General features: G+C 49.6%; 1 protein-coding gene across 3 annotated transcripts in view; it reads left to right on the top strand.

The window, feature by feature from the left end:
* The first annotated feature begins 16,371 nt into the window (after nucleotides 1–16,371).
* Nucleotides 16,372–27,580, top strand: part of THBS2 (thrombospondin 2) — a 28,640-nt gene continuing 17,431 nt past the window's right edge. For 2 of the 3 annotated variants that reach the window (XM_079939457.1, XM_079939456.1), the window contains exons 1-7: nucleotides 17,598–18,060; nucleotides 19,205–19,279; nucleotides 20,660–21,216; nucleotides 22,375–22,459; nucleotides 25,020–25,216; nucleotides 26,755–26,895; nucleotides 27,468–27,564. In XM_079939457.1, coding sequence (XP_079795583.1) covers nucleotides 18,015–18,060; nucleotides 19,205–19,279; nucleotides 20,660–21,216; nucleotides 22,375–22,459; nucleotides 25,020–25,216; nucleotides 26,755–26,895; nucleotides 27,468–27,564 — 1,198 coding nt within the window. In that variant the 5' untranslated portion in view covers nucleotides 17,598–18,014. Of the gene's footprint in view, nucleotides 16,530–17,597; nucleotides 18,061–19,204; nucleotides 19,280–20,659; nucleotides 21,217–22,374; nucleotides 22,460–25,019; nucleotides 25,217–26,754; nucleotides 26,896–27,467; nucleotides 27,565–27,580 lie in introns of those variants that run through there. The other variant, XM_079939458.1, reaches the window with a different exon arrangement.

Here is a 27,580-nt window from a genome sequence, read left to right as displayed (position 1 = left end):
AATTAAAATGAAAGCTCCTTGAATTAAGAAATAGACATGACGGTCTCCATTGGTTCTATGAATTGCACTAATGTTAATTACCTCTCCTAATTTCTGTGTCAGTGATATATGGTCACTATCATCCAGCCTGTCCACTGGTTGGATCTGTTGGTCAACGCAGAGGTGAGGTGGATGCACGCTGTTACTAGGAGAAAAGTCAGCTAATTGTGGAACAACAGCTGCTTTTAACCTAAACACATTGAGCAGAAAGCTAGGGGTAGTGCTGGTAAGGCGGAAGAAAACATTGGCGTTCTCTCTTTCTGTTACTTCCTGTTGTATTTTATTGTAAAATTCTGGATAAGTGCACAGACTTGGGCTTAAAATCTGTGAAATACAGCACTGCCGCTCAACACCCAGAGAAATTTGGAGCTAGAAGAGAAGCGGGAGGTCACCTGCCACTGATTTCATTTTAGTAAAGAAGCATCAGGCACCGGAGTTTGAGTGACTTCCATAATTATCCAGTGACACGCCTCGCTGTCCTCATCCTGCCGATTTCTCCCCATATGTGGCCCTGCACCCATACATCTATGGACGTTTGATGTGTAGGTTAGCCTAAGCCAACTAGAGCCTTGATAACTAGGTGTCGGAGAGAATGCTAGAAGGTGATTGGCTTGTAGGAGTGAGCTGGGAGGGCGTTGCTATGGTTAAAGGAAAGATTAACCTACTAGCGGAAAGCTTCATTCAACCCGCGAATACAATTCACTTGACTGATTACAGAATTCATGTTTCCCCAAGGAAACCGTGGCCGCATTCTAGATGGAGCTGCTGGATCATGGCCAGTGTGGTGATGCAAATGTCTGCAAACCCCATCTCCCCTGCTCACTTAGCAGCTCCCGTCCCTTGCGGGAGTTTGGCAACAAGCGGTGTGAAAGCCCCTAGAGAATGGAGAAGGCTTCAAAAAGGAATTTGTACACCTAAGAGTTCATACACAGGTAAGCGTTTTAGATAAGTGCTATCTCAAAGAGGTGGCAAATTCCAAGACCATCCCAACAGTGATGTCTCCACTGGCCCCGGATCCGATGACGACGAGATCACCGTCACCATCATCATCCTCGCTAATGGTTATCATGGGATCACTCTAGCCCAGAATTCAGCATTAGATGTGCCATCTCATCACTCCTCAGAACGACCCAATGAGCTAATGCTACAGTTGTGGCTATTTCACAGATGAGATGGTAAAGGCTTTGAGAGGTTAATATTTCACGCAAGAACGCCAACCTGAACACAAAAGCAGGTCTCCTACTCTTTCTCCTCCGCTCTGGGCTGATCCTCCCCAGGTGGCAATGGGGTAGACAGGTTGGTGCATATTTAAGATGGTAAATGTCCTCACATACTGTATTCATAATTTCCCCATCCGTGTATTAGACGTTTGCAGGCTTAACTCTATGCATATTGAGTTGCCATAGTTTCAGGGATATTTGTACTCTGTTTAAAGCTAAGAACATATTTGTGGACTCCTAAAATTCTCCTACAAATTAGGCACACAGACTTGTTCTTTTGCAATGCACTCAGTGCATTTTACTGTTGGTGAGTAGGCGTCTTGAACGGATTTCTAGTCACATGCCAATGGTTATGAGCCTTTTTATAATCATGCTGAAACAGATGTTTAAATGTGCAGGGTGCTAATTTACGGCAATGTGTGTTATATAATGACCTCGAGGGCATCACACTGAGCGAAGTAAGTCAGACAGAGAAAGGCAAATCCTGTAGGATCTCACTTATATGTGGAATCTTAAAAAAATAGAATAAGAGATCACAGTATTTGTGGTCACAGAGGCAGGGGGTGAGGGGTGGGAGATCGGATGAAGGTGGTCAAAAGGCAAAAGCTTCCCTTTATAATATAAATAAGTACCAGGGACTTAATGTATAGCATGATGTCTATGTTAACACAGGTATACTTGAAAACAGTGTTATACTTGAAACCAGTCTACTGGTACACTGGTATACTATGTCTGGTATATTTGAAAGTTGTTAAAGAGAGTAGATTCTAAAAGTTCTCTTTACAAGGGAAGAAATTTTTTTTGTATTTATGTGAGGTGATGGGTACTAACTAACCTCGTGGTGGTAATCGTTTCCCAATACATGCAAGTCAACTCATTATGTTACCGAAGGTGGGGTCTGGCTGCTCGCCACTCAAAAGCCAATAAAAAGATAAGGTTGGTGGAAAGAAAAATTTGCCTTATTTCGGATGCCTGCAACTGGGGGTGTGGGGGGAGGGTGGACCCCTGTCCAAGGGCCCACTCCCCACCCCCCCACTGACAATCCGGGGGCAAGAGCTTTATAGACGGAGGGAGGGGGCTCCATGCAGACAAAGCACAGCCAGCTCTGACGTCGTCTTGAAACTGGTCGTGTGGTGCCCTGATCAGCATCATCTTGATTGTTTTCAGCACAGTTAGTCTTCAGTTCCAGGGTCGGTTTGTTCCCATTTCCTTGAGGTCAGTTCTTGGAATTGTGGCAGCTTATGTCATGGCTATGGCCTGGTCATCGTGTAGTTAACTTCTTCCACCTGGTGGGGATTTCGTTATCTACAAGATGGCTCAGAGGACATGGTCCAGAGCATGATCTCTAGCCCTTGAGGAGGAACTAAAGGTCCTTGACTTTGCTTAATGACTAAACTACTGTTATTTGGTCTCATTCGACTGTTTACTTTTGTCTTTGCATTTTCACACTTCTCTGATTAAACTTATTCTTTGGCTAAAGTTTTTCCACAGACAAAAGGCAGGGACAGGATGTCGGGGGAGAGGCCATAGGGCCCTGCTCCTTTTCAATTATGCTGCAAACCTTAAACCTACACAGAGAAGTATGTCAATTATATCTCAATAAAACCAAAAGGGAAACATAATTTTAAGCTTGAAATGTGCATGAGTATCTAATAAGGATTGATTATAACGAAAAGAAATAATAACATAAGCTATAACATTAAAAACATACCTACAGAAAATGAACTACATTAAAAAATGTGCAGAAACACTATGGAACATTGCATCTGACAAAATTCTAATATTACACATTTATACATACTTTACTGTGCTGTTTCATAGAAAAGGATTCGTTTAAAACTATAGAAAATGTGGTTGCTTTTACAGATGCTGCTTTGGTGTTTTCAATCATTAATCTACCGTCAACTCAACAAATCACTTTTACTTAATGCGTGTGCCACCGATGTTAACAAAAATAAATTTAAACATCAAAATTAAAAATATTCTATCCAAATCCTGCACAAAGAAGTAGTTTTCTTTTTTTTTAACTGATCTTTTTCTTACTTATTTGGCATGTATAAAGCAATAGCAGAACCTGCACTGCTATTAAACATGTTAAATTTTATCATAAAGTAAGAAAGTAGTTTAGGTAGACAAGTGTTAAGAATTTTTTGAGGTTTTTCTATGTAGAAAAATACATTTATATACTTAGCATATAAGTAATTTCTATAATTTAAAAATAATTAAAAATAATTATATCTTTCCCTAAAGAGCTTAATAGTTATCAAAGACTTTTGACTATGTTTTGTCACTTTAAGCCAACCAGACTCTTGGATGAATATTTTTTAAAAATTTACTTTATTGAAGTATATTCAGTTTACAATGTTGTGTTAATTTCTGCTGTATAGCAGAGTGATTCAATTATACATATGTGTATACTCATTCATATTCTTTTCCGTTATGGTTTATCACAGGATATTGTACATAGCTCCCTGTGCTGTGCAGTAGGACCTTGTTGTTTATCCATTCTCTACACAAGAGTTTTTTGCATCTGCTGACTCCAAACTCCCACTCCGTCCCATCCCTCCCCACCACCTCCCCTTGGCAACCACAAGTCTGTTCTCTATGTGAGTCTGTTTCTGTTTTGTAGATAGGTTCATTTGTGTCATAATTTAGATTCCACATATAAGTGATATCACATGATATTTGTCTTTCTCTGTCTGACTAATTTCACTTAGTATGATCATCTCTAGGTCTCTCCACGTTGCTGCAAATGGCATTATTTCATTCTTTTTTCTTTTTTTCTTTTTTAGTGTATTCCATTGTACATATGTACCACATCTTCTTTATCCATTCATCTGTCAATGGACATTTAGGTTGCTTCCATGTCTTGGCTATTGTGAATAGTGCTGCTATGAACACTGGGGTGCATGGATCTTTTTGAATTATAGTTTTGTCCATTGAATTATAGTGTGTGCCCAGGAGTGGGATTGCTGCATCATATGGCAACTCTATATTCAGTGTTTTGAGGAACCTCCATACTGTTTTCCATAGTGGCTGCACCAGTTTACATTCCCACTAACAATGTAGGAGAGTTCCCTTTTCTTGGATGAATATTAAATCATTCATTCATCTATGGTTCTGTAAGAATATATTAAATCATCGCCACATGGCAGGCACCTGGGGGGATGCTGACCTCCCCTGGAGAAGAAGCATGACTTCTACCCTCATGAAACTTACAGACCAGTGTAGTGGGTGATTCAGAAGGATAAATCAGGTGAAAGGGTGACCACAGGTGACGTGGGATCATGAGAAAGTGGTTCTAACAGTCCAAGTGGTCTGGAGAGGCTTGTAAGAAAGAGTATCATCTAACCTGAGACCCAGGTCAGCCAGGCGTGGGTTCAGGTGACTGGAGGGACGAGAATATGGATGGAGAACTTTCCAGGCAGAGAGACAGGATGTCAGATGACTGCAGGGTGCTTCAGGACTTGGCTTTGAACTGCTGGAATGAGTAAGAGGTGGCCTAGGGTCACTGTCTTCAGGACCACTTTTCAAGAGAGAGCAAAAAAAGGCAAGCACTCCATGACCTTTTCCATTAGTATTTTACCAAATTTAACCTGATAGAAGATTAAAGTTCAACGTTTGATGATTTAGTGAATTATCACCATTTAATTAATTAATATTATTCAAATATATAAACAAATGTGTTAGTGGAATACCTATATGTTCTTAAACATCAATAGGGAAAATGTTTCTACAGGTAACTCCATTCTCTGACCATACTCATACTCTCAGTCCAGCGATGTACTGGTAAATGTTTGTCAACCAGCTTTCAAGAGAAATAGACACAAACACACACGCTGATTTCCATGACGCAGCCGCTCCCAGTGTGGAGAACTACAACCTGCCAGTTTGGCACTAACTGGTTCATGATATTACGAAAATTTTACAGCTGGAACTAGCCAATTCTAGCATGGTATTCAGTTTCTGATACTTTTTAGACTTCAGTGAGTTATAATTACATATAATAAATTTCACGTACCTAAACTGTAAGATCTGATCGTCTGTGGCATTTGTACAGCCATGAAGCCATCGTCACACGCACACAATGTCCCTGACATGTCCTTCTCCCCAGACTCCTCCTCCTGCCTCTTTGTAAACCCAACCTTCTCTACCCCTCCATCCACTTTCCCCTCCCAAGGCCACTGTGGACCTTCCTTCTGTCACTATTGATTAGCTGGCACGTCTAGAGTTTATGTAAATAGATTATGAACTTTTCTGTCTGGATTTTTTTCACTCAGCATGACTATACTGAGATTCATCCATGTTGTTGCATATATTATTAATTCATTTATTTTTATGAATGAGTAGAAGCCCACTAAACGGATATACCACCTCTTTATTTAACCACTCATCTGTTGATAGACATTGGATTGTTTTCAGTTTGGGACTATTACCTAGAGCTGTTATGAACATTCTTGTACAAGCCAAGTGGAAATTTACTTTCATTTATCTTGAGTAAATACCCAGGCATGAAATGGTCGGATAGTGTGACAGGTGTACGTTTAACATTTGAAGAAATGGACAAACTGTTTTCCAAAGTGAGACTTTATCTTCCCAACAGTTGTGTATGAAAGTTCCAGGTCATTTCTTCCACACCTTGCCAATACTTGGTAGGGTCAAGCTTTTTAACTATTCTGATAGGTACATAGTAGAATCTTATTGAGATTTTAATTTCCATTGACCTGGTGACTGACAGAGCTGGGCATCTTTTCAACCATACTTAGGGGGAAGTATTCAGTCTTTTATCATTAAGTATGTTGTTAGCTATAGATTTTTATAGATGCCCTTTATCAGGTTGAGGAAGTGTCCTTATATTCTTATTCCCCTCTTGCATTTCTATTTTCTTTCTGCCTGATAGACTTCTTTTAACAGTTTGTGTATTGCAGGCCCATTGGTGATGAATTCTTCCCAATTTTGTATGCCTGAAAAAGTTTTTGTTTTACTTTTGTTTTTGAAAGGTATTTTGTCTAGGTATAGAAGTCTAGGCTGATATATATAATATAAATTAAATATATATATTTAATTTCAGTACTTGAAATATTGGACTCCATTTTCTTCTCAATTACATTGATTGTTTCTTATGAGAAATCTCCTGTCACTATTCGCTTTGTTCCTCGATATGTAATGTGTTGTTTTTCTTTGGCTCTGTTTACATTTTTCTCTCTCTCTCTGATTTAGACAATTTGACTACTATGTGCATTGGTATAGATTTTTTCACTTTACTTATGACTGGGGTTCATTGGGCTTCATCAATATGTGGCTTCTTACCCAACACATTGGGAAGTTTGGGGCATTATAATTGTTTTTCTCTCTTCCTTTGGGACTCCAGTTACAAGTATGTGAGTCACTTCAGGTGCCTTGTAATTCACTGTGCTCTGTTAAGTTTTCTAAATCCTTCGGTCTCTGTGTGTTTTCTTATGGATAGTAGCTTTGCTAGGACTTCAAGTTCACTAATCTCTTGTTTTTTCCCCCGAATAAGCACACATGTATTTTCATCTCACACATAGTTTTCATGTCTAAAAGTTCTATTTGGATGCATTTTATACCTTCATCGTATCTACTTAACTTTTTGAACATGTGGAGTACAGTTATAAAAACAGTTTTTCTGCCGTTTTCTGCTATTTTCTAACATCTGCATCCGTCCTGGGGCAGTTGTACTGGATTGAATTTTCTTCTTATTGTAGGTTCTATTTGTTTTCATTATTGCGTATACAGCACTCTTTGATTATATACCAGATGTGAATTTTACTTTGTGGCATGCTGGATATCCCTATATATTCTTATATTCTATTCTAGTTTGGGATTCAGTTAAGTTGCTTGAGGACAGTTCAATCTTCTCAGGCCCTGCTTGTAAGATTCATGAGGTGGAATGACAGCAGCACTTAGCTTAAGGCTTCTGAAGGCCAGAGCCTTCTGATCATTGTACTCAACATACCACGAAACACAAAGAAAACTATAACGACCTAGCGCCTCCTGCTCACAGTATATATATGCATCTATATGTATATATATGTATATATACACACACATACCTGGTCACTGTAGAGTGACTATTATAAACAAACAACTAGAAAGTAACAAGTGTTAGTGAGGATGTGGAGAAATTGCCACCCTGTGCGCTCTTGGTGGGAATGTACAATGGTACAGACACTATATAAAACCAGGATGGCAATTCCTTGAAATTAAAAACAGAATTACCATATGATCCAGCAATTCGACTCAGCATGGCACTTTTAAGTCCTAGCCAGAGAGATTAGGCAAGAAAAAGAAATACACGTCATCCAAATCCAAGAGGAAGAAGTAAAATTATCTCAGGAGATGACATGATCTTACCTGTAAAAAACCCTAAAGACTCCACACACACACACACCTGTTGAAACTAATAAACAAATTCAGCATAGTTGCAGGATACAAAATCAACACACAAAAAGCAGTTGTGTTCTTATACACCAAATAAATTACTTGATAAAGAAATTAGGAAAACAGTCCTACATACAATAGACTCAAAAATCAAAATAATAAAAATGAAATTGTAGAGATAAGAATATGAGCATATTTTAAAGATCCCTAGAGACAGCATAGATATGTGTACTAGGTATGAGGAGAAGTACGAAGAAAACATTGAAATCTGAGTTAAATTGTATTATTGTCTTATGATGCTCTTGTACCATAGGCTTGCTTTGGGTGTTGGGGAGTCCAGAACTGATCTTGTTTTACCCAATTTTACTTAGGTTTTGGATCACCAGCTTTACTTTTGAATTGACAATTTCAGTTTAAAATATGTACGTTACTGTACTTCTAGATTCTTTTCACCATGCTAGGTGCTTTATCAAATTAATAGAATTTTAAATTAAATCAATTAATTAAGAACGTCTTATGTGGACTCTTTTTACTGCTCTTCTGAATGGGGAAAATAAAATATTTTATACAAATTTACAAGCAAAGAAAATTTCTATTTTTTTCCATTGTTCAATAGCTTCAAAAATTGAAAGAATGAAATTCATAAGATAAGAAACACTTTCAGGATCAGATGTTTGAATTAAAAGCGTTTCATTTTATACTCTGCCTTAATAATTACAGCTCACTTTTGATTCATCCTATTCACTGAAGGGTCAAGATAGTCATTGAGGAATAAATTCATTGTCGGTGTGAGTATTGTTAGACAGCTCATTACTAACCCACACCCAATGAGAAATTCCCTTCATCAGAGGAATCCTTTGGCTTTCTCTTCTTTCAGTTTTTAATTTTTGTCCATATAAGTTGTGATAGTTAATTTTTTGTGCCATCTTGACTGGGCCATGGGGAGCCCAGACATTTGGCCAAGCTTTATTCTGTGAATGTGTTTTTGGATGTGATTAACATTTGAATCTGTAGACTAAGTAAAGCAGATTGCCCTCTCTGACGTGGGTAGGCCTTATCCAATCAGCTGAAGGCCTGAACAGAACAGAAATTCTGACCCTCCCTTGAATACGAGGGTACTCTCCTCTCCTGAGTGTCTTTGAAGTGGGACATCGGCTTTTTCCTCCTTTTGGACTCGAGTGAAACATCAGCTCTTCCTGAGTGCCCTGACTGGAAATGCACCCTCAGTTGTCCTGGGGCCAGGACTCCAGACAAGGACTGAACTTAACAGACCAGCTCTCCTGGGCCTCAAGCTTGATGACTGCCGATCAGGAACTTGTCAGCCTCCAGAATGGTGTGACTCAATTCCTTACAATCAATCTTTCTGTATGTATGTACCTCCTATTTGTCCTGTTTCTCTGGAGAGCCCTGACTAACACATAAAGTTTGCCAAATACTTTTTGAAAAGATCCAAAATTGAGGAGAAAATGAAGACCCTGACCCTTCTTATGAGGTCATGCAGCTCAGGACATCTTGCAAAATCTGGCCTTTTCACTAACTTGCAAGGGCATTGAAAAGAAAGGAGATACTTCGAAACTCTTTTCTGTGATTGCACTTTGCAAAAGGTTACTGTTGCTCAATCCTGGGAACCATATTTACATCTGTGGTGCTCACTGGGATACTTTATAATCACTGGGATTCTTCTGCCCTTCCTGACTGAATTCCACAGTAACAACGCATGCACACGTGCACACACCAAGCGAGCGGCGAGCACAGCGCCGGTTGGCCTGAAAATCTTCCCAGTCTGTCTCTTTGCTCAGATTCCTGCTCCCTAATTACAAAAACATTGTGCAAATGTCATTCACATGAATCTGTCTGTGGAGACCCATCGCCACGTGTGCCTTCTCCCAGGACACAGCGCAGACTGCTTCGGCACAAGTCCTTTCCCCTGAAAGACATTGAGCAAAACCCTGAAGAAGTGGAGCAAATTCAGGGAAAACTCTGCAGAAACACCATGTTGACACACGCCCTTCACTGACCCTGTGTGTAGATGGCCCGGGTGTCTGGGGTGGTCATGTCCGTTTGGGGTCCTGGTGCGGCTGGGAGACCCTGGTTTCCTGTGTATTGTGTATCAGAGTTTGGCCATCTTTAGGGTTGTCTGTATGGAGTTCCTCGACATCAATGTGCGTGATAAGATCCTTATCAAAAGGAACTAAGTGGATGCTTTGTCCTCGCCGCCCTACTGAGGGCGGGGGTTCTTCTTCAGCATCAAGAACGGGGGACCTGACACATGGATCTGGGGCAGCTTTCATTGGAGGCTCTGGGCGGAACAGAGACAGCTGCACCACCTTCTGGAGGGTTCCTTGGCAGACGCCTCGGTGTCCCGTGTGGGAACAGTGACATTGCTCCCAGGGGGCCTTGGGTGGCCCAGCTTCCGCCTCCCTGAGGGAGAGGATCCTCCTTGCTGATGCCGGGTGTCCTGGTCCGACCGAGGAAATGCCCCCAGACTGTCTTCCGCTCCCTTTCCTTTCTCCCGCTACACATTCCCTGCTTTATCACAATCCAGTTATGCCCCTGCTGACTGTCCCCCAGGATCTTGCTTGAACATTGGTTCCTGGTTAAGCAGCTTTCTGGTGCTGACTGTGGACTGCTTTGGAGCCTGGGCTGAGAAAACGGTGTTGACGGCGTAGTTCTGGGGCAGAAGGAGCCCTCACATCGCTTTAGATTCTTCCTGATCCGCAGAAGCAGCGGCTGAGACTTGGCTTTCAGACTTGCAATCCTCCTCTCCACCAGGCTCAGCAAGGAATTCTGTAGGAAGTAGCCCCGTGGAGCCTGTCAGCCCCTTCAGGCCTCAGCCTCACACCTACAATATTCCCAGGGACCAGCCTGGTCCAGGCACATGGTATATATCGACTTTATACTGATTGACTTAGCAAAAGAAAAAAGATGTTAATCAATGAACTTCTGCTGGGTAATCGGAAGTCCTCCTCTGATGCACAAGGCAAGGATAAACGGGATTCAGGATGGAGTCACCAGGGGAGCCCCATCCCTCCCTCAGTGACGCCGAGAGTGGGCGTCTGTGCCCACACCCCTGGGGCATGTCCCCGAGGCTCGGGCCATAGCCCTGGCAGGGGGGTGGGTGAGCCCCTGCCGTGCTGGACCCTCTGTTCTCCTGGAGGTCACGGGCCAGTGAGAGCGAGGCACCCCCTCCAGGAATCCGCAGAGAAGCTCAGCGTAAACGGGGTCCTGAGAGATAAGAGGACAGTGGGGAGTGGCGGGTGCAGGGGGGGGTCTTGGTTGGCTGGGCCTGGAGGACACTTCGAAGCTGACACCTGAGCTGCCTTAGTAGAAAGAACCAGCCGTCTGACAGCTGTCGGGTAAGTGTTTCGGGCAGAAGGGGTAGCAAGGTCAAGGTCCCAGAAAGGTGACGGGGCGGGGGAGGGGAGCCCAAAGGAGACAGGAGAGGGGGAGGGGGAGGGGTGACCACGGAAGTTGGGGAGGGAGGTCACTGGGGGGGGTCAGCAGGGCACCAAGGGTGTCATGCCTGCAGTGTCCCTCCAGTTACTCTGGGGGGTGACTGCAGGGGGCAGGCACAGCGGTTGAGGCTCTCTTGCCCCTGCAGGTGGCTGAGGGCTTGCGGGGCACCAGGCACTTCCCCAGCCCTCTGTGGGCTCACGGGTCCCTGGAGAGGTACTGGGGCTCCCATTCCGCTGTCATTTAGTCAGTGCAGAAGGGCTGCCTCCTGAGAGCTGAGCGAGGTGTGGGGCCCCGGAGTCCACATCCCAGCGGCTGGCCGGCCTGTCCCTCGGCTGCAGCGGAGTCTGGGGTTTCTGGAGTGGGAGGGACAGATGGGGAGAGTGACGTCTCGGCCCAGACTGGGGGAGGGCTGCTCCCAGCCTTGCAGATGTGGGATCCGGAGTTCCAGGGAGAGGTAAGATCAGGATAGCTCATCGGCCCTGGCTTGAAGAGCCACGTCCCCTGTGGAGGGCGGCTAAGGAAGGCGAGGACACCAGTGCCGCTTCTGTGGACGTGGGTTTACATCTGACGACGCGTTTGAACAGAAGTAGGACAGGTGAGTCTGCGGCCAGACGGGGCTGGGCCTGGCTGGGGTGAGGCCCGAAACCCGACAGGACGACCGGATGAGTGAGCCCGGAGGCCAGGAGGCCGGCCAGGAGGAGACCTGACGCCGGCAGCTGAGCGTCAGGTGTGGGAGTGCAGGACACAGCCGAGGGAAGGAGTCCAGCACCCTGGGAGAGCACCGCCTGGCCTCACCCGGGCCCCATGCTGCTGCAGCCAGGTCGCCGTGACCCCCGGGGTCCCCCACTGGATCAAGAACCTGCAACATTTGTCTTTTCACAGTGTCTCGGAGGTTTTGTAAAGCAGCAAACAAGGGGAAAGTGAAGAGATTTGGCGTCGTAGCTCAGAAGCACTGATGGGAGGACAGAGCAGAGCCCTGGGCCTGAGAGCAGCCCCGGCTCCCTGCCGGCTGTGCTGTGGGACTAGAGCTTCGGGGGTCACTTTGGCCTCTCTGCCCTCTGGCCTGGAGCCATACACTGGTGTCCCTGCTTGGTAAGCATCCCCACCGCATGCTGGGGACCCTGGAGGGGGACCTCGTTCCACCTGCTGACGCTGCCAGAAGGGCCCTGGGCTGGCTCAGACCGGGCTCCGACCCGGTGGGTTTGGGGGTGCGCCTGTCTCCCCGGCAGGAAGCCGAGGCCCAGGGCGGGGCTGTGGCAGTGTCACAGACGGCCTGGGGCTGGATCCAGGCTTCCACTCTCACAGCCCCGTTTCACGGCCTCCCCAGCTTCTGCCCGGCCGCATGCGGGCCGAGGCCGCTGGCCACCTCCTCACCCCCTAGCATTTCTGGGCGGCTGCTCCCTTCCCACCGGGACTACAAGTAACCCGCGACCTCGTCCTGCCTGGCCTCCATTCACAGGACCCTCTGTTCAGGAATCCTCTCCTGCCCCCGGCCCCCTGCACCCTCACGTCGGAGTCACACACGGTTGTTTCTCCTCTGCTGTCGGGCAGGGCAGAGCGAGTTCCAGGAACCCTCCGCCCAAAGGAGGGTGAGAAAGCCCTTTGCTGACTCAGGGCCAGGAGAACCTAAGAGGAAACAGATGCCTGCCGCTGTGGTGTCTCCATCCAGGGCGCCCAGCTCCCTGCTCCCGGCTCCGGTCCTGCGCCCTCGACGGCTCCGCCCCTGCAGCCCCACCGGCTCAGCACTGCGAGGGTCAGATGGTCCCGGCCCCCCGCCCTCCCCTCCAGACCCCCTCGGTTCCCGCAGAGACCGAGATCCCGGAGTGAGGGGTGCTCGGAACGCCCCAGGGAGCCGCGCTGGGCTGACCCTCCTTCGATTCCACCCAAACCTCAGCTGCTCAGAGTTTTCTCGTAAGAAGAGCAGAGAGTTCATTTTGTTTGTCTCTTTGTGAACCCACTGGCTCATTCTCTAACTCAAAAGGTACTTACGGAGCATCTGCAGCACGTGGTACAGAGCAGACCCCGTTCTCCGGCCAACGGCCCCGCGTGTGCCAGGACCGCCCCGTGTTTCTGGTGAATCCCCTGCCACATCTCCTTCAGGGTCCATGGCCATCAGTTGACGCTCAGGTGTTCATTGTGACTGGAAGTCGTTGACAAACAGGGAGCTGCCAGGAATGAGCGGGAATCTCACCCTGTTTCCTTGGTACGTAAGTTCTAATTTTGCTCCAGAGACACGAAGACACCTTTTCCAGAGGTTTCTCCAGGCATCTGGAGTCAGTGGCGTGGCCCCCTAGGCATTTGCTCTGGTCCCCTCTCCATCCCACCCATCCTTCCCCCTCCTGCCCCAGGGACCACGTCCATCTAAAGTCCAGTGTCTGGAACTGGGCACCTGCCCGGTGGGGCTGGAAGGGGCAGATCATACGTGCACTGGGCACTTATGTGGGAACACAGCCCAGCCTAGGCACCTGGGGTGAGAGCTGCACCCCATACCCCACCCTCTGTGTCGGATGCCCTAAACAGGGTGATGTTGGATCCCATTGCAGGAACCTGCCTGGACCCCCATCTGTCCTCCTCATCCCAGAGCCCCTGATTCCCGATCAGACTCGGAGTCATAGCCAGGCTGAGCCCACCCCCAGCCGGGGACGGTCACTGAGCCAGGCTGAGCCCAACCCCAGCCGCGGACGGTCCCTGGCCCAGTCGGTAGCTGGTCCTGCAGTCCTGAGGTAGCTTGCCCCACTCCACTCCACCCGGGCCTCCCACAATGACTGTGCAAATGAGTTTCTGGAACCTGGCAGTGCATCTGCGTTGGTCTCCTGGGGCTGCTGTAACAAAGTGCCACAAACTGGGCGGCTTGAAACAACACTGGCGAATTCTCTCACCATCTGGAGGCTGGACATCTGAGGTCCAGGTGCAGGCAGGCCTGTGCTCCCTCCGGAGGCTCTGGGGAGGTCCTACTGCTTCTGGGGCTGCGTGATCCTCAGGTTCCTTGGCTTGTGGCCTCATCCCTCCCATCTCTGCTTCTGTCCTCACACGGTGTCCTGTATCCCAATGACCTTCTTGTTATAAGGACACCAGTCACTGGACGTAGGTCACCCTCCTCCAGTACGACCTCACCTGCAGAGACCGTGTCTCCAAACAGTGTCAGGTCACAGGCTCCAGGTGGCCACGCACTGGGGGATGTGACCCAGCCTGCTTTGGCCCTTCTTTCCCCTCTTCTGTTAGATGCACACACTCTCCTCATCCCCGAAAACTGATATTCTGCTCAAGCGTCTGTTAACTCTTCAGAATCCCCGTTTGCCTGCTGTGACCGACCTTGCCTTGTGGTTCGTGGTCACATGTCCCTCTGTCCCGTGGTGGCCGCCCAGGACCTGCTCCAGCCTCCAATGCCCCCTGTGCAGCAGAACTGCCAAGTCCAGCTTCCCCTTTGGAAGAAACCTCTTCTCTGGAGCCCCAGCAAGGTAATCCCTCTGGCCAAGCGCTCCTCTGACCTGGTGCTGCTTGTGGTCTGTTCTCCTCAGCTGCGAAGGTGGTGGGACCCTTCCTCACCCCGTGTGCTCCTGAGATGCTCAGCACAGCAGGACTTCCTGTCTTCAAGCTCGTTGGGTGAGTGGCCGTCAGACGGGTAGGTAGATAAAGAAAGGCACTGACAGCTCCGTCTGCTGGCAGGTGGAGCATGAGGGTTTAACCACCGTTTTCTGGACAAAGGAACAGCCAACCTGTCAGCAAAGTCAGGTCAACTAGCATATCAACAAGCTCCACTGAAAAGGCTTTAAGGGAAACGGGGTTATACATTCTTCTTTGGAGTCTGAGACAACAACTGAGTTACATAGGGTCCAGCTTTTTTAATTTAAATGATGACTGTGTCACCAATTAGTTGACCAAAAGCAAGATATCTTACCTTGAACAAGACATATACTATATATTCTTTGAGTCAAGTTTCTTCTTCCTCTGTAGCTCAGAAATTGATATTGTGTACCCGGTAATAAATATACAGTCACCATAAACAAAGGCTTTCAGAAAATGCAAACAGTGGGCCAAGGTCATTGTTCTGCTCGGTGACAAGCCCTCTCCCTGTCCCACTTCATCCTCCAAACCCCCAGGGACACCCTGGCTGGGCTGCAGTGTGACTGGCTCTGTGTGCACCTGCTGTCCCTCGTGGCCCCCACCTGGCAGGGACCCAGGTGTAGAGGATGCAGGTTCCTCAGCAACGTTACCCGCATCAGATTTCAAGGTGGCTTAGAGCAAACTCCCTCTAACACCCTTTAGCTGAGACTTGACCTGTCGACTGCTGACCACACCGCTGCCCGGTACCTCGGGGGTCGTCAGCCCATGCAGCCGACCACACCTCCTCTTCTGTCTGCGGTCCAGCCTGGTCTTGGGGATGCCTCGCCTCCTCCCTCCATCCACCTGCCCCTCATCCGCCCCCTCTCCCATCCATCTCCTGCCTCCGTCCAGGGCGCAGCCTGGCCTCAGGGGACGTGTGAGCTCTGGGAAGTGGCAGGGAGTCTGGCTGTTGCTATTCTTACTTCTCGAGGCTTCCTCTTGCACGACCCGCTCATCGGGCTGCCCTGGTAAGCGAGCCTTGGAAGCTGACTGCGGCTTGTTCATGCCGCGGGGAAAGTCTGTGCCAGAGGTTCTTGGCCGCACACTGGGCGTCCCCAGGGAGAGGCCATCCTATGGGGTCCGGGCTGAGCTCATGAAGTAGAATTTGGATGAAAATAATTCCCCATCCTGTTTCTCTGTCATCTAGGTGATGTGTTGACTTCCTTTTAGATTAAATATCGTACTTTCCGCACATGATAAATGAATTGGCCCGTATAACTTCATCAGTAGGTGGACTGATCATTTCCACACACTTACCCTTTTGCGTTTTATTGATTGTTACTTATTTGGTTTAGAAAGACCATTCTCACTTTGGGTAATGTGAACCAGATCTGAAGCCTACAGCTTGCATTCTTTCTCCTAAGCAAAAAGGGGAGTTCCAGCCAATCTTGCTGGTTTTATTTATAGCATTTTATTTCCTGAGAGAAGACAGGAAAAGTTAGTCTTCCCCTCACTCATCTGGCTTCTCCTCTGTGGTCCCCCAGCTGCGGGTCGGAGCAGGGGTGGGGCCACGGGGTTGGGGGGAGGCTGGACCAGACCGGTGCCCGGTACTCCAGCAAATGCGAGATCAGAGGAGGAATTATGTCATTTCTCCGAAGGAGTGAGTTCAGCTTGCTTCCGCGTGTGTCTGACTGACAGCCCCACACAGGACCCAGCGCATATAAGGAGCGCCTGCTGCCCGGCGGGTACCGAGCTCTGAGCCCAGCTCCTCTGCTGAGTGGGGCTGGGTCTCCTCCCTGACCCTCATACCTCCTGGACCCCATTCCCAACTCTGAGAGGAGTCATCCCTGCAGGTTTTCCACATACCAGGTAAGAGCTTTTTTTAAATTTACCAAAACATTTCATTGTAGTTTAATTTTCAGAAAAGGCTCTTTTTGATTCTAAGAGGGGAGAAGGAGAAAGTGCAGAAGAGGTTTAAAGTAAGGAGGGGGCATGCCTATTAGTACCTCAACAGCAAACACGTCTTCACCTTGTATTTGTGCCGCCCAGTTGGAGAACTGAGGCGAGTAAACTCATTTTCAGCACTTTATTTGCAGGGATAATGTTGTGATCTCCTGGGCTTTCGCATCACCTGAGGATTCTTGTTACTTTCGTGAATGTACCTGCCTGGAAACTTGGGCAGATGCTTCTGTTTTCAGCTACAAAATAAGACATTTCCACATAAAGTTTATTATCAAGGTGTGGCCATGAGAAAGAAACTAGAAAAAATTGTTCCTGAGCATGTGAAAAACAAGCGGAGAGGTTATAGAGACAAATTCTAAACATTTTTCACAGCTGACAAGTGCTTTTGAACGTTCTTAATGAATAGTATTTAGTGAGCCTTGCAGAGTGTTCCGGCTGCCCGTGGACTCCAGCTGTTCTTGAAAGTCTGGGGAATAATTTGCAGATGAAAAGGCAGAGGGGAAATAGCGTTACTTCTGTCAATCCGAGTTGGGCTCCTTTGGGGAAATCACGGCGCTCTCGGCCGAGGGAAGGAGTGTTTCTCAGTGAAGTTATGTTTGCTTTGATTGTTGATATAAAAAGAATTTTAAAAGATCTTTACAAGTTCTAATGGTATTCTGTTGCAGAAGGCTTTGGAAACCTTTCCTTTGGAAAAAAAATATGACCTTAAATAAGCAGTAAATGTGTGAAGTGAGGCGTAGGATATGGGAGCGTGTGTCCCCGTCCCTATGGCGTGTGTCGTAGGATATCACACGTGTTGCCTTCTAAGAACACAGGACTTGCTAAGGCTGTACCAGCCATACCCGTGACTCCGACCCTGCTGCGTTCTTTTCTGCTGTCGCGATCCCCTGAGATAAGATGGGACAGATGGCAGAGGGCTGATACTTCTGCTTTAGAGTCAGAGGATTTGATTTTGTTAGCAACAGAGTTCAGCATACTCCCTTGATAGGAAGCTGAGCCTCCAGAATTTGGAAATTTACATTTTGGATGGAGCTTGTCATTGCCAGAGGCAGTGGTCACTGCTGTCTGCAGGGGACAGAGGTGCACGTGAGGCTGAATGGGGAAAAGACCTGAGCTTTGCAGACGTGCCTGCCCACCGTTTACTCTGAAACACTTGCGTAGTGTTCACTGAGTGCCAAGTGCTAGTCCAAGTCCCTTACGAGGCTTCACTCGTGTAACTCAGCCCTCTGGAGTCCTATCAACACCCTCACTCCTACTGCACTGGGTGGTCATGGGACAGCGCATTCCAATGAACAGCCATGCGCCCTGTGCTTGCTGGGCTACCTAAGCCTTTACAGACACTAACTTGCTTGATTTATTCTCTCACAATAACCCCATGAGTAGAAAATTTAAATGCCCATTCTTCATTCTACAGGAGAGGAGACTGAGACCAGAGAGGGTAAGTAAGTTTCCCCAGGTTGCACAGAGGGTGCCTGACAAGGCAGCCCTGAGCCTGGCCCGGCGGGGGCTTGCCTGGGCACACAGCTGGCTCCTCGATGTGCAGGTGGAACTCAGCGAAATTCTGGACTTGCTGTGGGCAGACTGAAAGCAAGTGTCTGGATCCCAGGGGGAAACCTGAGGGTCCTGCATGGACCCCGCTTGCCCAGGGGATGGTCCCCATCTTGGGGGGAATGGGTAGTTCTAGGTTTCCAAATCCTTCTGTAGAGGGGACTCCTTGGATTTCTTCGTCACTGAGAAGCTCAGGATGTTTGAAGCCCTAAACAGGGAGGGGTGAGGGTCTCAGCTTGGCTTCGCCTCAGCGGGACGCAGTGTATCGCCGGAGGGGCGTTGGGGCCGTGAGCTGCTCAGCACGGAGACCAGGAGGCTGAGCAGGGGTTAACGGTGGATGGGCTCCCGGCCAGTCTCTGACTTCTAGGCCAGTGTCTGCTGAGCCTGCCAACTGAGAATCCTCAAGAATGGAAAAACAGGCCTCAGGAAAACAGAAGAGCAAAGTAAAAGTGATTACTCAGTAGAAGGCTATTTTTGTTTTTGTAATTATGATCCACCAGACTAAGTTTGCTTCTAACGCATATACAGTTAATATTTATTCTATTAATTAAGTCATGTGCAGCTTTTTTCTTGGCTCTTTACACAAAATGTCTTCATAGGTCATTTTCCCCAAGCTGACATTTTTCTGAATTCAAACTTCCTGGGTTTACATCCTGGCTACACCTTTCAGTAGCATCACTGCTCTGGGCAAGCACTTAACTTCTCTGAACTCCACTTACCCGTCAGTAAAAGGGAGACGATAATAATAGTTGTTGCCTCCTAGGTCATTATGAGGGTTAAATAATATGAATACTTAGGACGTCATTAGCATAGTGCTTGTCAGCAAATGCTAGACCAGGGAATACCAGCTACAGTTAGAAGAATCCATTTGAAAAGCACATTTCCTATCTAGCTTTAACTGCCCACAAATCCATGTGGGCAGTTCTGATTTTCCTACACAAATTCTTTTTAAATGGTCATATGAGTAAAAATCCCAGTCTACATTAGACGTTGAGGTCATGTATTCAGAAGTAACGGGTCTGATTTATTCGCAGGGGTTCAGCCCGGCAGAGGCAGGATGCTGTGGCCGCTGCTGCTGCTGGCCGTATGGCCCTGGTACGGTGCTTGGGGTGAGTGTGGACCCTCCCCCCCCCCGCCCAGTGACCTGGGCTCCCAGAGCAACAGCCTCGCCTGTGGGAGGAGGGATGGGCAAAGTGGAGGCCCGGATGGAACCTCCTTAACTTAGTTTAAGATGAATCCCCAATTACCTTTGAGTCCATACACCAGGAAATCATTTATTTTTGGAAAATCCAGGTGGTAGAGAAAGAGACCGTCTGACCTGGAGATGCAGTCTTTGGCTGGGGCACTTTTTGCCTTTTTTCATATGTGATATTCACAGCATACTAAACTTTTTGGTGTTTTATAACTTATTTCCTTCCCACTTTTTATTCTGCTCTTAAAAATGTATCAAAAATATTTTTCCATGTGTTTCTTTTCTTACAACATGATTTTTCACGACTGTATCATATTCCATTAGAAGGTAACGCCCAGTATTTTTAGGTCAATTCCCGTTTACTTTACACATCCCATCTACACTAGTATAAATGATGCCTCATGGAATACTGCTGTGGATACATATATCCTAGAGTTTGTGGTTATATATTTAGGATAGCTTCCCAACGTAAAATTGCTGAGTCAAAGGTTTTAATTATTTTAAGGATTTTTGAGATATGGGCAAATAGCTCTATTGCAGGTAGTAAAATGACACTTCTATCAGCAACACTGTGTATTATAATGCTTTAATTTGCCAAGTATTAGATGAAAAGTTTTTCTCTGTTTAAACTTTCTGTTCAGAAAATTATTGTGAATGACTTAAAGTGTTAGGATTTGGGGAGGTCCGACAACAACTCTTTCCAATAGTTTAGACGGTGACTTAAAACCATTCATTTGTGGCCTTACGGCTCCTCATCTCTCAGATGCTCCCCCGCAGGGTGAGCCCTGAGTGGGAGCACGTCTTTCTACAAAATAAGGGATTCCCGCGTGACAAGCTCAAGTCCGCTGATCTAAGAAAGCGACATGAAATGTGACTGCTTTCTAATGATGCGCCAGTGGCAAGACTGGAGGTGCACTTCCCTGCGGGATGCCTTTCTGGGCAATCAGTGGCTAGAAAGAAGGTCGCCTTCGAGCTTCAGCTCTGGGTGGAAGAGCAGGAAAGAGCAGGCGGCTAGGGTCCTGGTCCGGGAGCAGGTGGGACCGAGCATGACCCGAACGCTGCATCCGTCCTGGAGGAAGGCTTGCTGGGCAAAGGGTCAGCTGGTCTGAGCAGAGCGCCCCTGACGGTCAAGGGCGGAGCTGGTCCTGTGGAAGCAGATGTCTGAGGGGGGAGGTAGCGGTGGTTTTCGAGGAATAAAGCCCGAGCACCCAGGCGAGGAAGGGGGGACTTGGGGCCCCGAGATGAGGGTGCCTGTGCCTGCTGCTCCCCGTGACCCCCTTGCTCTGCTCCCCGGCAGCCGGCGACCAGGACGAGGACACCGCCTTTGACCTCTTCAGAATCAGCAGCATCAACCGCAAGACCATCGGGGTCAAGCAGTTCCGGGGCCCGGACCCCAGCGTGCCCGCCTACCGCTTTGTGCGCTTTGACTACATCCCTCCGGTGAGCGCGGAGCACCTGGGGCGGATCGCCGAGGCCATGCGGCGGAAGGAGGGCTTTTTCCTGACGGCCAGCCTGAAGCAGGACCGCAAGTCCAGGGGCACCCTGCTGGCGCTGGAGGGCCCAGGCGCCACACACAGGCAGTTCGAGATCGTGTCCAACGGCCCCGCCGACACCCTGGACCTCACGTACTGGGTGGACGGCACCCAGCACGTCATCTCCCTGGAGGACGTGGGCCTGGCTGATTCCCACTGGAAGAACATCACTGTGCAGGTGACCGGAGAGACCTACAGCCTCTACGTGGGCTGCGACCTGATGGACAGCTTCACGCTGGACGAGCCCTTCTACGAGCAGCTGAAGACGGAGAAGAGCAGGATGTACGTGGCCAAGGGCCCCGCCCGAGAGAGTCACTTCCGGGTAGGTTGTGCGGGACGCCGCCGAGGGCCCCGCTTAGCGCGCTGCCTCGTGCAGGGGTCGGGTGTGGCCTTGGAGGAGCAGACACACGTGCACCTACCCACACAAGCTCCACGTGCACCATGCACACCCACCGGCACATGCAATCCTGTACACGTGCACGGACTATACACGTGTACACATGCTTGCACACACACTCGTAGACGCTCTTACGTGCACACACGGCACACACGGCTTTCTGAACCAGGAAGGAGCAGAGCACGCTGGCATAGGTGCCCTTTCTCAGCTGCACAAATGGTCAGCGATTTCCTGAGTGAAGACTCATTTGATGATTGAGGACGCAGCCCCATGCAAATGTGTCTATAACCCCAGAGCCCCAGATTCCAGTTCAGTACTGACATGGCAGGAAGACAGGAGAGAAAACTATGTTTTCTAAGGAAGGGGCTATTGATTTATGAGGGAATAGTTAGTTCCATGTTCACCTCAGTTATAATAGTTTTTACAAGAGGATCTCCCTAAATGCAAGTGTTTAGAACCGGCAGTGGAGGGTTAGTAACTGTTCTCCTCCAGGTGTGTGTGTATTCTTTGGAAATAAATGTATGATTAGACTCAGTTATTTCAGTAAAGGCCTAGAGATGCTGGTCGTGGTCTCTGGCCATTGTCAGGAAGCCCCCCAGGCCCACGTGGCCGACTGGCCCCACTGGGACAAGCCCCTCACTGTCACCGGGAGGACGGCCTGGTCTCATAGCTGTACCGTCTGTTCTGTGGTTGGAACAGTGCACGTTCCCGAGACCCATGGCCGCGTGCGGGAACACCAGGCACCCGCAGAGTCCCCTGCGGAGAGAGTGTGGCCCCCGCTGTCCCCTGAGCGTGTTCAGAAGACAACCCTTGCCATCCCTCTGGGGGCCACTGCCCCTTCTCTAAGACACTCTTCCTTCTCCTCGGGTCAACCCCACTGTCTGCCTCTTGCCTCAAACGAAGCTTCAAAGTAACACACAGATAACCCATTAATGAGATTTCAGACCTGCTGAGGGCAAAAGCACAGACGAAAATGTTCTCGCTGCTGTAAGGTTACATCCTGTATTTTTGAAATATCGTTTAACGTGGCGTCGAACATTTGCTGTTTATCCATCTCTGTTTCTTTCCTTGTACATATTTCAGGGTTTGCTGCAGAACGTCTACTTAGTGTTTGAAAACTCTGTGGAAGATCTTCTGAGCAAGAAAGGTTGTCAGCAAAGCCAGGGAGGTAGGTGTCTGGGCTGCGTGTGGTGCCCCATGTCCCACCTCTGACGGGTTCCTCCTCTGGTGTGTGGGGAGGGGCCGGTGGGACATAAGTAAACATGTTGGAATATGTTTCAAGCGCTGCCACGGCCTTGAATGAGCTCGCTGGTCAGCTGGGATGTGTTGGCCTCTGAAACAATACATTGCTTGAAGGATTCATTATGAATATATTTTAATTATCCAATAGAATCCATTTTACATGCCAAAAAATAAACCCCTGGCATTTTAACATGATTTTAAATACATGCGACTATTCCAGTCTACTGATGTGGGAAGATCAACTTAGTAAGATAAACCAGAGACGTTTGTCCAGTTTGGTTTATGGAAGTTTTTTATACTATTCACAACTGTTGGTACAGCCTTATTATGAAAATGGACGCCACTGGCATCATTGACAGGTAATCCTACGCTGTCTGTTAATTGCATTTTGAATTTACATTCAACCATAATTTGTCAACATTGTCTTGAGCATTTGGTATTTGAAGGTCACTATGCTGGGGCTTTTTGAATGCATCGTGTCATTTCATCTTCAAAACCCCTCGAGTTGGGCTCATCCACTTTCCTCACTTTACAAATAAAGAAGCGAGGTGCCAGGAGGGCCGCTAATTGTCGGGGGAGTGGCCTGTGAGCATCAGAGCAGCGCACCTCCCGCCCCCAGGCCGAGTCCCACACAAGAGGCTCTTATCTGCCACGTGATCCCATTTTCCGACTTACTTCCATTAAAAGGCTCCTTCGTGTCAGCTGTAAGGAAACATAAACTGTTCTCGTGTGGATCCGCGCGTGAGGACGCGTAGGATCTGATGTCTGTAATGCGCAGTCGCGGCTTTGTAATGCACAGGAGCGCCCGGAGGGCTGGCTTGACGGCTCAGAGCCCGAAGCCCCGAGCGCGGCACTGCAGGCATCATCCGGTCTTTCCATCCGAGGCCGCCCACCTTTCAGTCTGTGCGTCTTTCCACGGTCGGCCAGTTGAGTTCAGGGAAGGAAAGAAATGAAACTGTGACTTTTGGTGGCCTGTGCAGTGAGAGGACCTTATAAGGCCTCCCGTCACACACGCTCAGCTCCAAACTCCCTGAGCACCACAGTCTCTGAAGCTCTGGACCACATCCCATCCCCAACCACCAGCTCCGGCTGAAATGCCAATATCAGCCCCTTCGGATTAGGTCATAGACATTTTTTGCGGGGAGCTGAGGTCATAAAAAAGCAAAAGTTCTAAAAAGGCTAAGACAGTACTAACTGATATCCCACAGGACACAGAGAAAGAGAAGATGGTCCTGGGGGCCCTGATAGAGGGAGACTTGCTTGTCTCTAGATAAGAGCTTAGCATCCTTGGAAGCGGTCACCCGGTGGGGTGGGCACATCTCTGTGACAGAGAAAAGGAAAGGGGGCACTTGACCCTCGATGGGGGGGAGAGTGGATGTGGCCCTCACCCCGGTCCCTGCCCTGCATGCCACGAATGGGGGGTGTCCTATCCTGAGGAAGGGCTCTGCCCATCTTCCATGAGACGGTCGTGGGACTTCCAGGCACTTTTATTATTTCCGTATTTTTATTCTTCTACATACATGTAGTGATTAATATGCTTATGTCTGTATGGTTATATATGGTTTTAGGTCTGGTGAGTCTGAGGTATCAGTGTGAGTTGCAACAAGGATTTACAAACAAATAACAAAACTCGATCATAGACTGTCTGACAGAATTATGACATTGACAGGTCATAACTCAGTAATGGAATGTATCGGACGAGACAGTTGAGCATCACTGCAAAGAGGACGCTGGGGCTGGCTTGCCGGCCACATCCCAGCTGGCCAGGCTCCCCCGAGGGCGACACCCGTCTCGGCACTTGCCCAGATCACTTTTGTAACTAGTGGCGTAGCCGTGTGTGTGTCCCATGTTCAGGGACTTCCAGGCGCTTGTACTATTTCTGGGGTAGTGAGCTCTGAGCCCGTGGTTGGGATTCTGCCTTTCTGGGGGTCTCATGAGGCCAGCAGGGAAATGATGAAATGACTCATTTAGCAAGAAAAGAACTGAATTTGCCTTCATGCAGTAGCCAAACGAAAAGGCATTTGGGATGGAAAAAGGGGATAAATGAGGAGTGAAAGGAGTTGTTGGAATTCATGGAGAATATGGGGCTGGAAACAGGTTTAGGGTGGGGGACAAAAAGAAGGAACTTATCTTAGATAATAAATGATATAAATATTTATATAAAAACAAGAAAAACAGGAAACTGTTGCCTCTAGTGAGTTTGAGCACGATGCGTGATGCAGCTGTAGGTCTCTGGCTTTTCGCATCTCTCCATCCCTGAGCTGACCGCTCGCTCTGCTCGTGGGCGGTGTCTGGGGTTCAGTCCCCACGGTGCTGCGAGGTTAGCAGCGCCTCTGGTACAAGCAGGGCCGCAACGGGAAACACCTCCGCCAGCTCTCGGGCTCTTGGGCGCCCGTGTAGCTCCAGTGCTCCTGATAGCGCCCCGCGGGCCCGGCCAGGCTGTGGCCAGAGGCCAGCGGGCTCACCGTTCCGTGTCTTCCCCACAGCCGAAGCCAACGCCATCAGCGAGAACACGGAGACGCTGCACCTGAGCCCCCCAGTCTCCGTGGAGCACGTGGGCCGGAGCGAGGCCAAGGGCCCGGAGGTGTGCGAGCACTCCTGCGAGGAGCTGGGCAGCCTGATCAGGGAGCTGTCGGGGCTGCACGTCATTGTGAACCAGCTCCACGAGAACCTGCGCAAAGTGGTGGGTGCCCCGGGACCCTCCTCTAACCACGAGTAACCTCGGCTGTCCACCGTTAACCAGCACTCTCTCCACCACTACCCCCGACTAGCCACTGCCAGCGCGAGTAACCACCCGGCTCCCTGACGACCAGGCTGCTGGTCCCGGACGTGTGGCTGGAGGGCGGGGGAGGGGTGCTTATGGAAAGTGTGCTCACGGCCTCGAGCCTCCCTCTCAGTCCTTCAACCCTGGGGGCTCGTCTCCCAGGAAACAGGAAGCCTGCACCCGAGGGAGGTGCGTTCACCTAAGGATGGCGTTCAGAGCGGAGCCCGTCCCGGAAGCCTCGAGGCCGTAACAGGCGGATTGGTCTCCTCTCCGCAGCTCGTCAAGGGGCAGAACGCGTGCCTCAAGTCTTAGCAAGCGCGCCTCAGGGCTCAGAGCAGGTTGCTGGCAGTAAGCAGCCTCGTGGGCCCATCCTCCCGCCATGTAGACCTCAGGCTGAGCTCAGCTGAAGGAAGCTTGTGCCCCGGGGCGGCTCCGAGGGGAAGAATACAGAGGGGAGGGGTCGCCAGGCCCCTGAGGCTCTGCTCCACCCAAGGGCCCTGGATGGGGCACTTCTGCTCCAGCTAGGGTGCTGGCTGGGCAGTACCCACGACGAGTGTGGCTTCTGGGATGTCCTACCACGTGCTGGGTGGGGGCAGGAGTGGGGCGGGCGGGGGAGAGCACCCTCCCCGCCCAGCGCTCGCCACTTCAGGGAGCCTCCAGGGCTGGGGGCGCTGAGACCAGGGTCACCCGCAGGCGGGGGCCCTGCTGGGCGGGCATCTTCGTAAACGTGGAGGACCTTCCCACGAGCTGCACGTGGCGTGTGACCTCTAACTGGCTGCTTCAGGACACAGAGCCTCAGCCCTGCTGGCGCCGGTGGCGTCCGGGGGGTCCCGGCGGGGGAGGGGCTGCAGAAGGGAGGCCGAGACAGGAGCGGGGGAGCCTTTGCCCCTGACGCGTCTCGCTTTCAGCTGAAAAGAGCTTCTGGAGAAGTTTACCTACATTGGAGTTGGGGATTAAGGAAATTCGCCAGCTCCCTGAATCACACAAAAACATCCGGATGGTGTGTTTCTGTCCATTTTGCGCCAGAGGGGGGGGCATATCTTTTGGGTGATTCTCAAAGCGCCCATTATCCCCACATCAGAGATGTTAGCGGGAGCAGGGTGCCTAGAAGGAGGGAGGTGACAACACACGTGCTCAGGGGACAAATGGTGTAACTTTCACTAGTTGATTTTCTTTTAAACTTTGCATTGTTTCCTGCAGTCTGTAACCCCCACGACAGCAGGGCTTATGTCTGTTTGCCTTTGCCGTTGTGCTGTCACAGCTGTGTCTGTCACACTTGGAAGAATGGGTGAATTCAAGAATTGAACCTCAGTTTTCAGCTGCGGGTGGTGGGAGGGACCCCGTCCCCCCTGGTCCAGCCTGAGGCTCCTTCACGACTGCACGTCCTGCATCCGCCCGTGTGCGATGGCTGCAGAGCCTGCTGTGGCTGTGCTGACCTCCTTCCCTCCACTTTCCAGTCAAATGACAACCGGTTTCTCTGGGAGCTCATTGGAGGACCCGCCAAGACCAGGAACATGTCCGCCTGCTTGCAGGACGGCAGGTTCTTTGCGGAGAATGAAACCTGGGTGGTGGACAGCTGCACCAAGTGCACCTGCAAGGTGAGACGGGCACGTGGTCTCCTGGCGGCGGCCCCGGGCTGGAGGCTTCCTGCTCTCTGTTCCCCGCGCCGCGTGTGGGGCGTGGGGAAGGGGGCCACCTCCAATGAGGCCCGAGTGCCCCCGTGGTTCTGCGCCCAGAGAGCCGGGGAGGGTGCAGCCAGTGTCACCCGATGGCTGGCCGGTCCCCCACATCTTTGTGTTTGAGGCCACTCGGTCCTGCAAGGGCCTCGGGTTCGGCACAAGCCGCTGGGGATGGGGTCACTGCCCACGACACAACATGATGCTTAGTTTCCTTATGTCCTGGCACCTGGTCTCCACTGCTGGGGGCCTGGACACCAGACGCCGCTGCGACCTTGTGCGTCCCCCCGCCCGCAGCGCGCGGAAGGCCCCGTGCCCGCGGCTCCGCGGACGGAGAAAGGAGCGTGCGCGCGGCGAGAGATGCGCTCGCGTCCCCGTAACCGGCGGAGTCTGTGGGCAGAGACCTCCAGCCTTCCTGCCAACCCTTCCAGTCCAGCCCTGGGTCAGTGTTCATGTTCCTAAATGAGTGACATAAATGCCTCTTTTCCTTGCAGAAATTTAAAACCGTTTGCCACCAGATCAGCTGCCCTCCCGCCACGTGCGCCGACCCGTCGTTTGTGGACGGCGAGTGCTGTCCCTCCTGCTTCCACGGTGAGTGCCCGGCGGG

Source organism: Stenella coeruleoalba, assembly GCF_951394435.1.
Source record: "Stenella coeruleoalba genome assembly, chromosome: 12".
NCBI lineage: Eukaryota > Metazoa > Chordata > Mammalia > Artiodactyla > Delphinidae > Stenella > Stenella coeruleoalba.
This window is presented reverse-complemented; position numbering and strand designations above follow the sequence as displayed.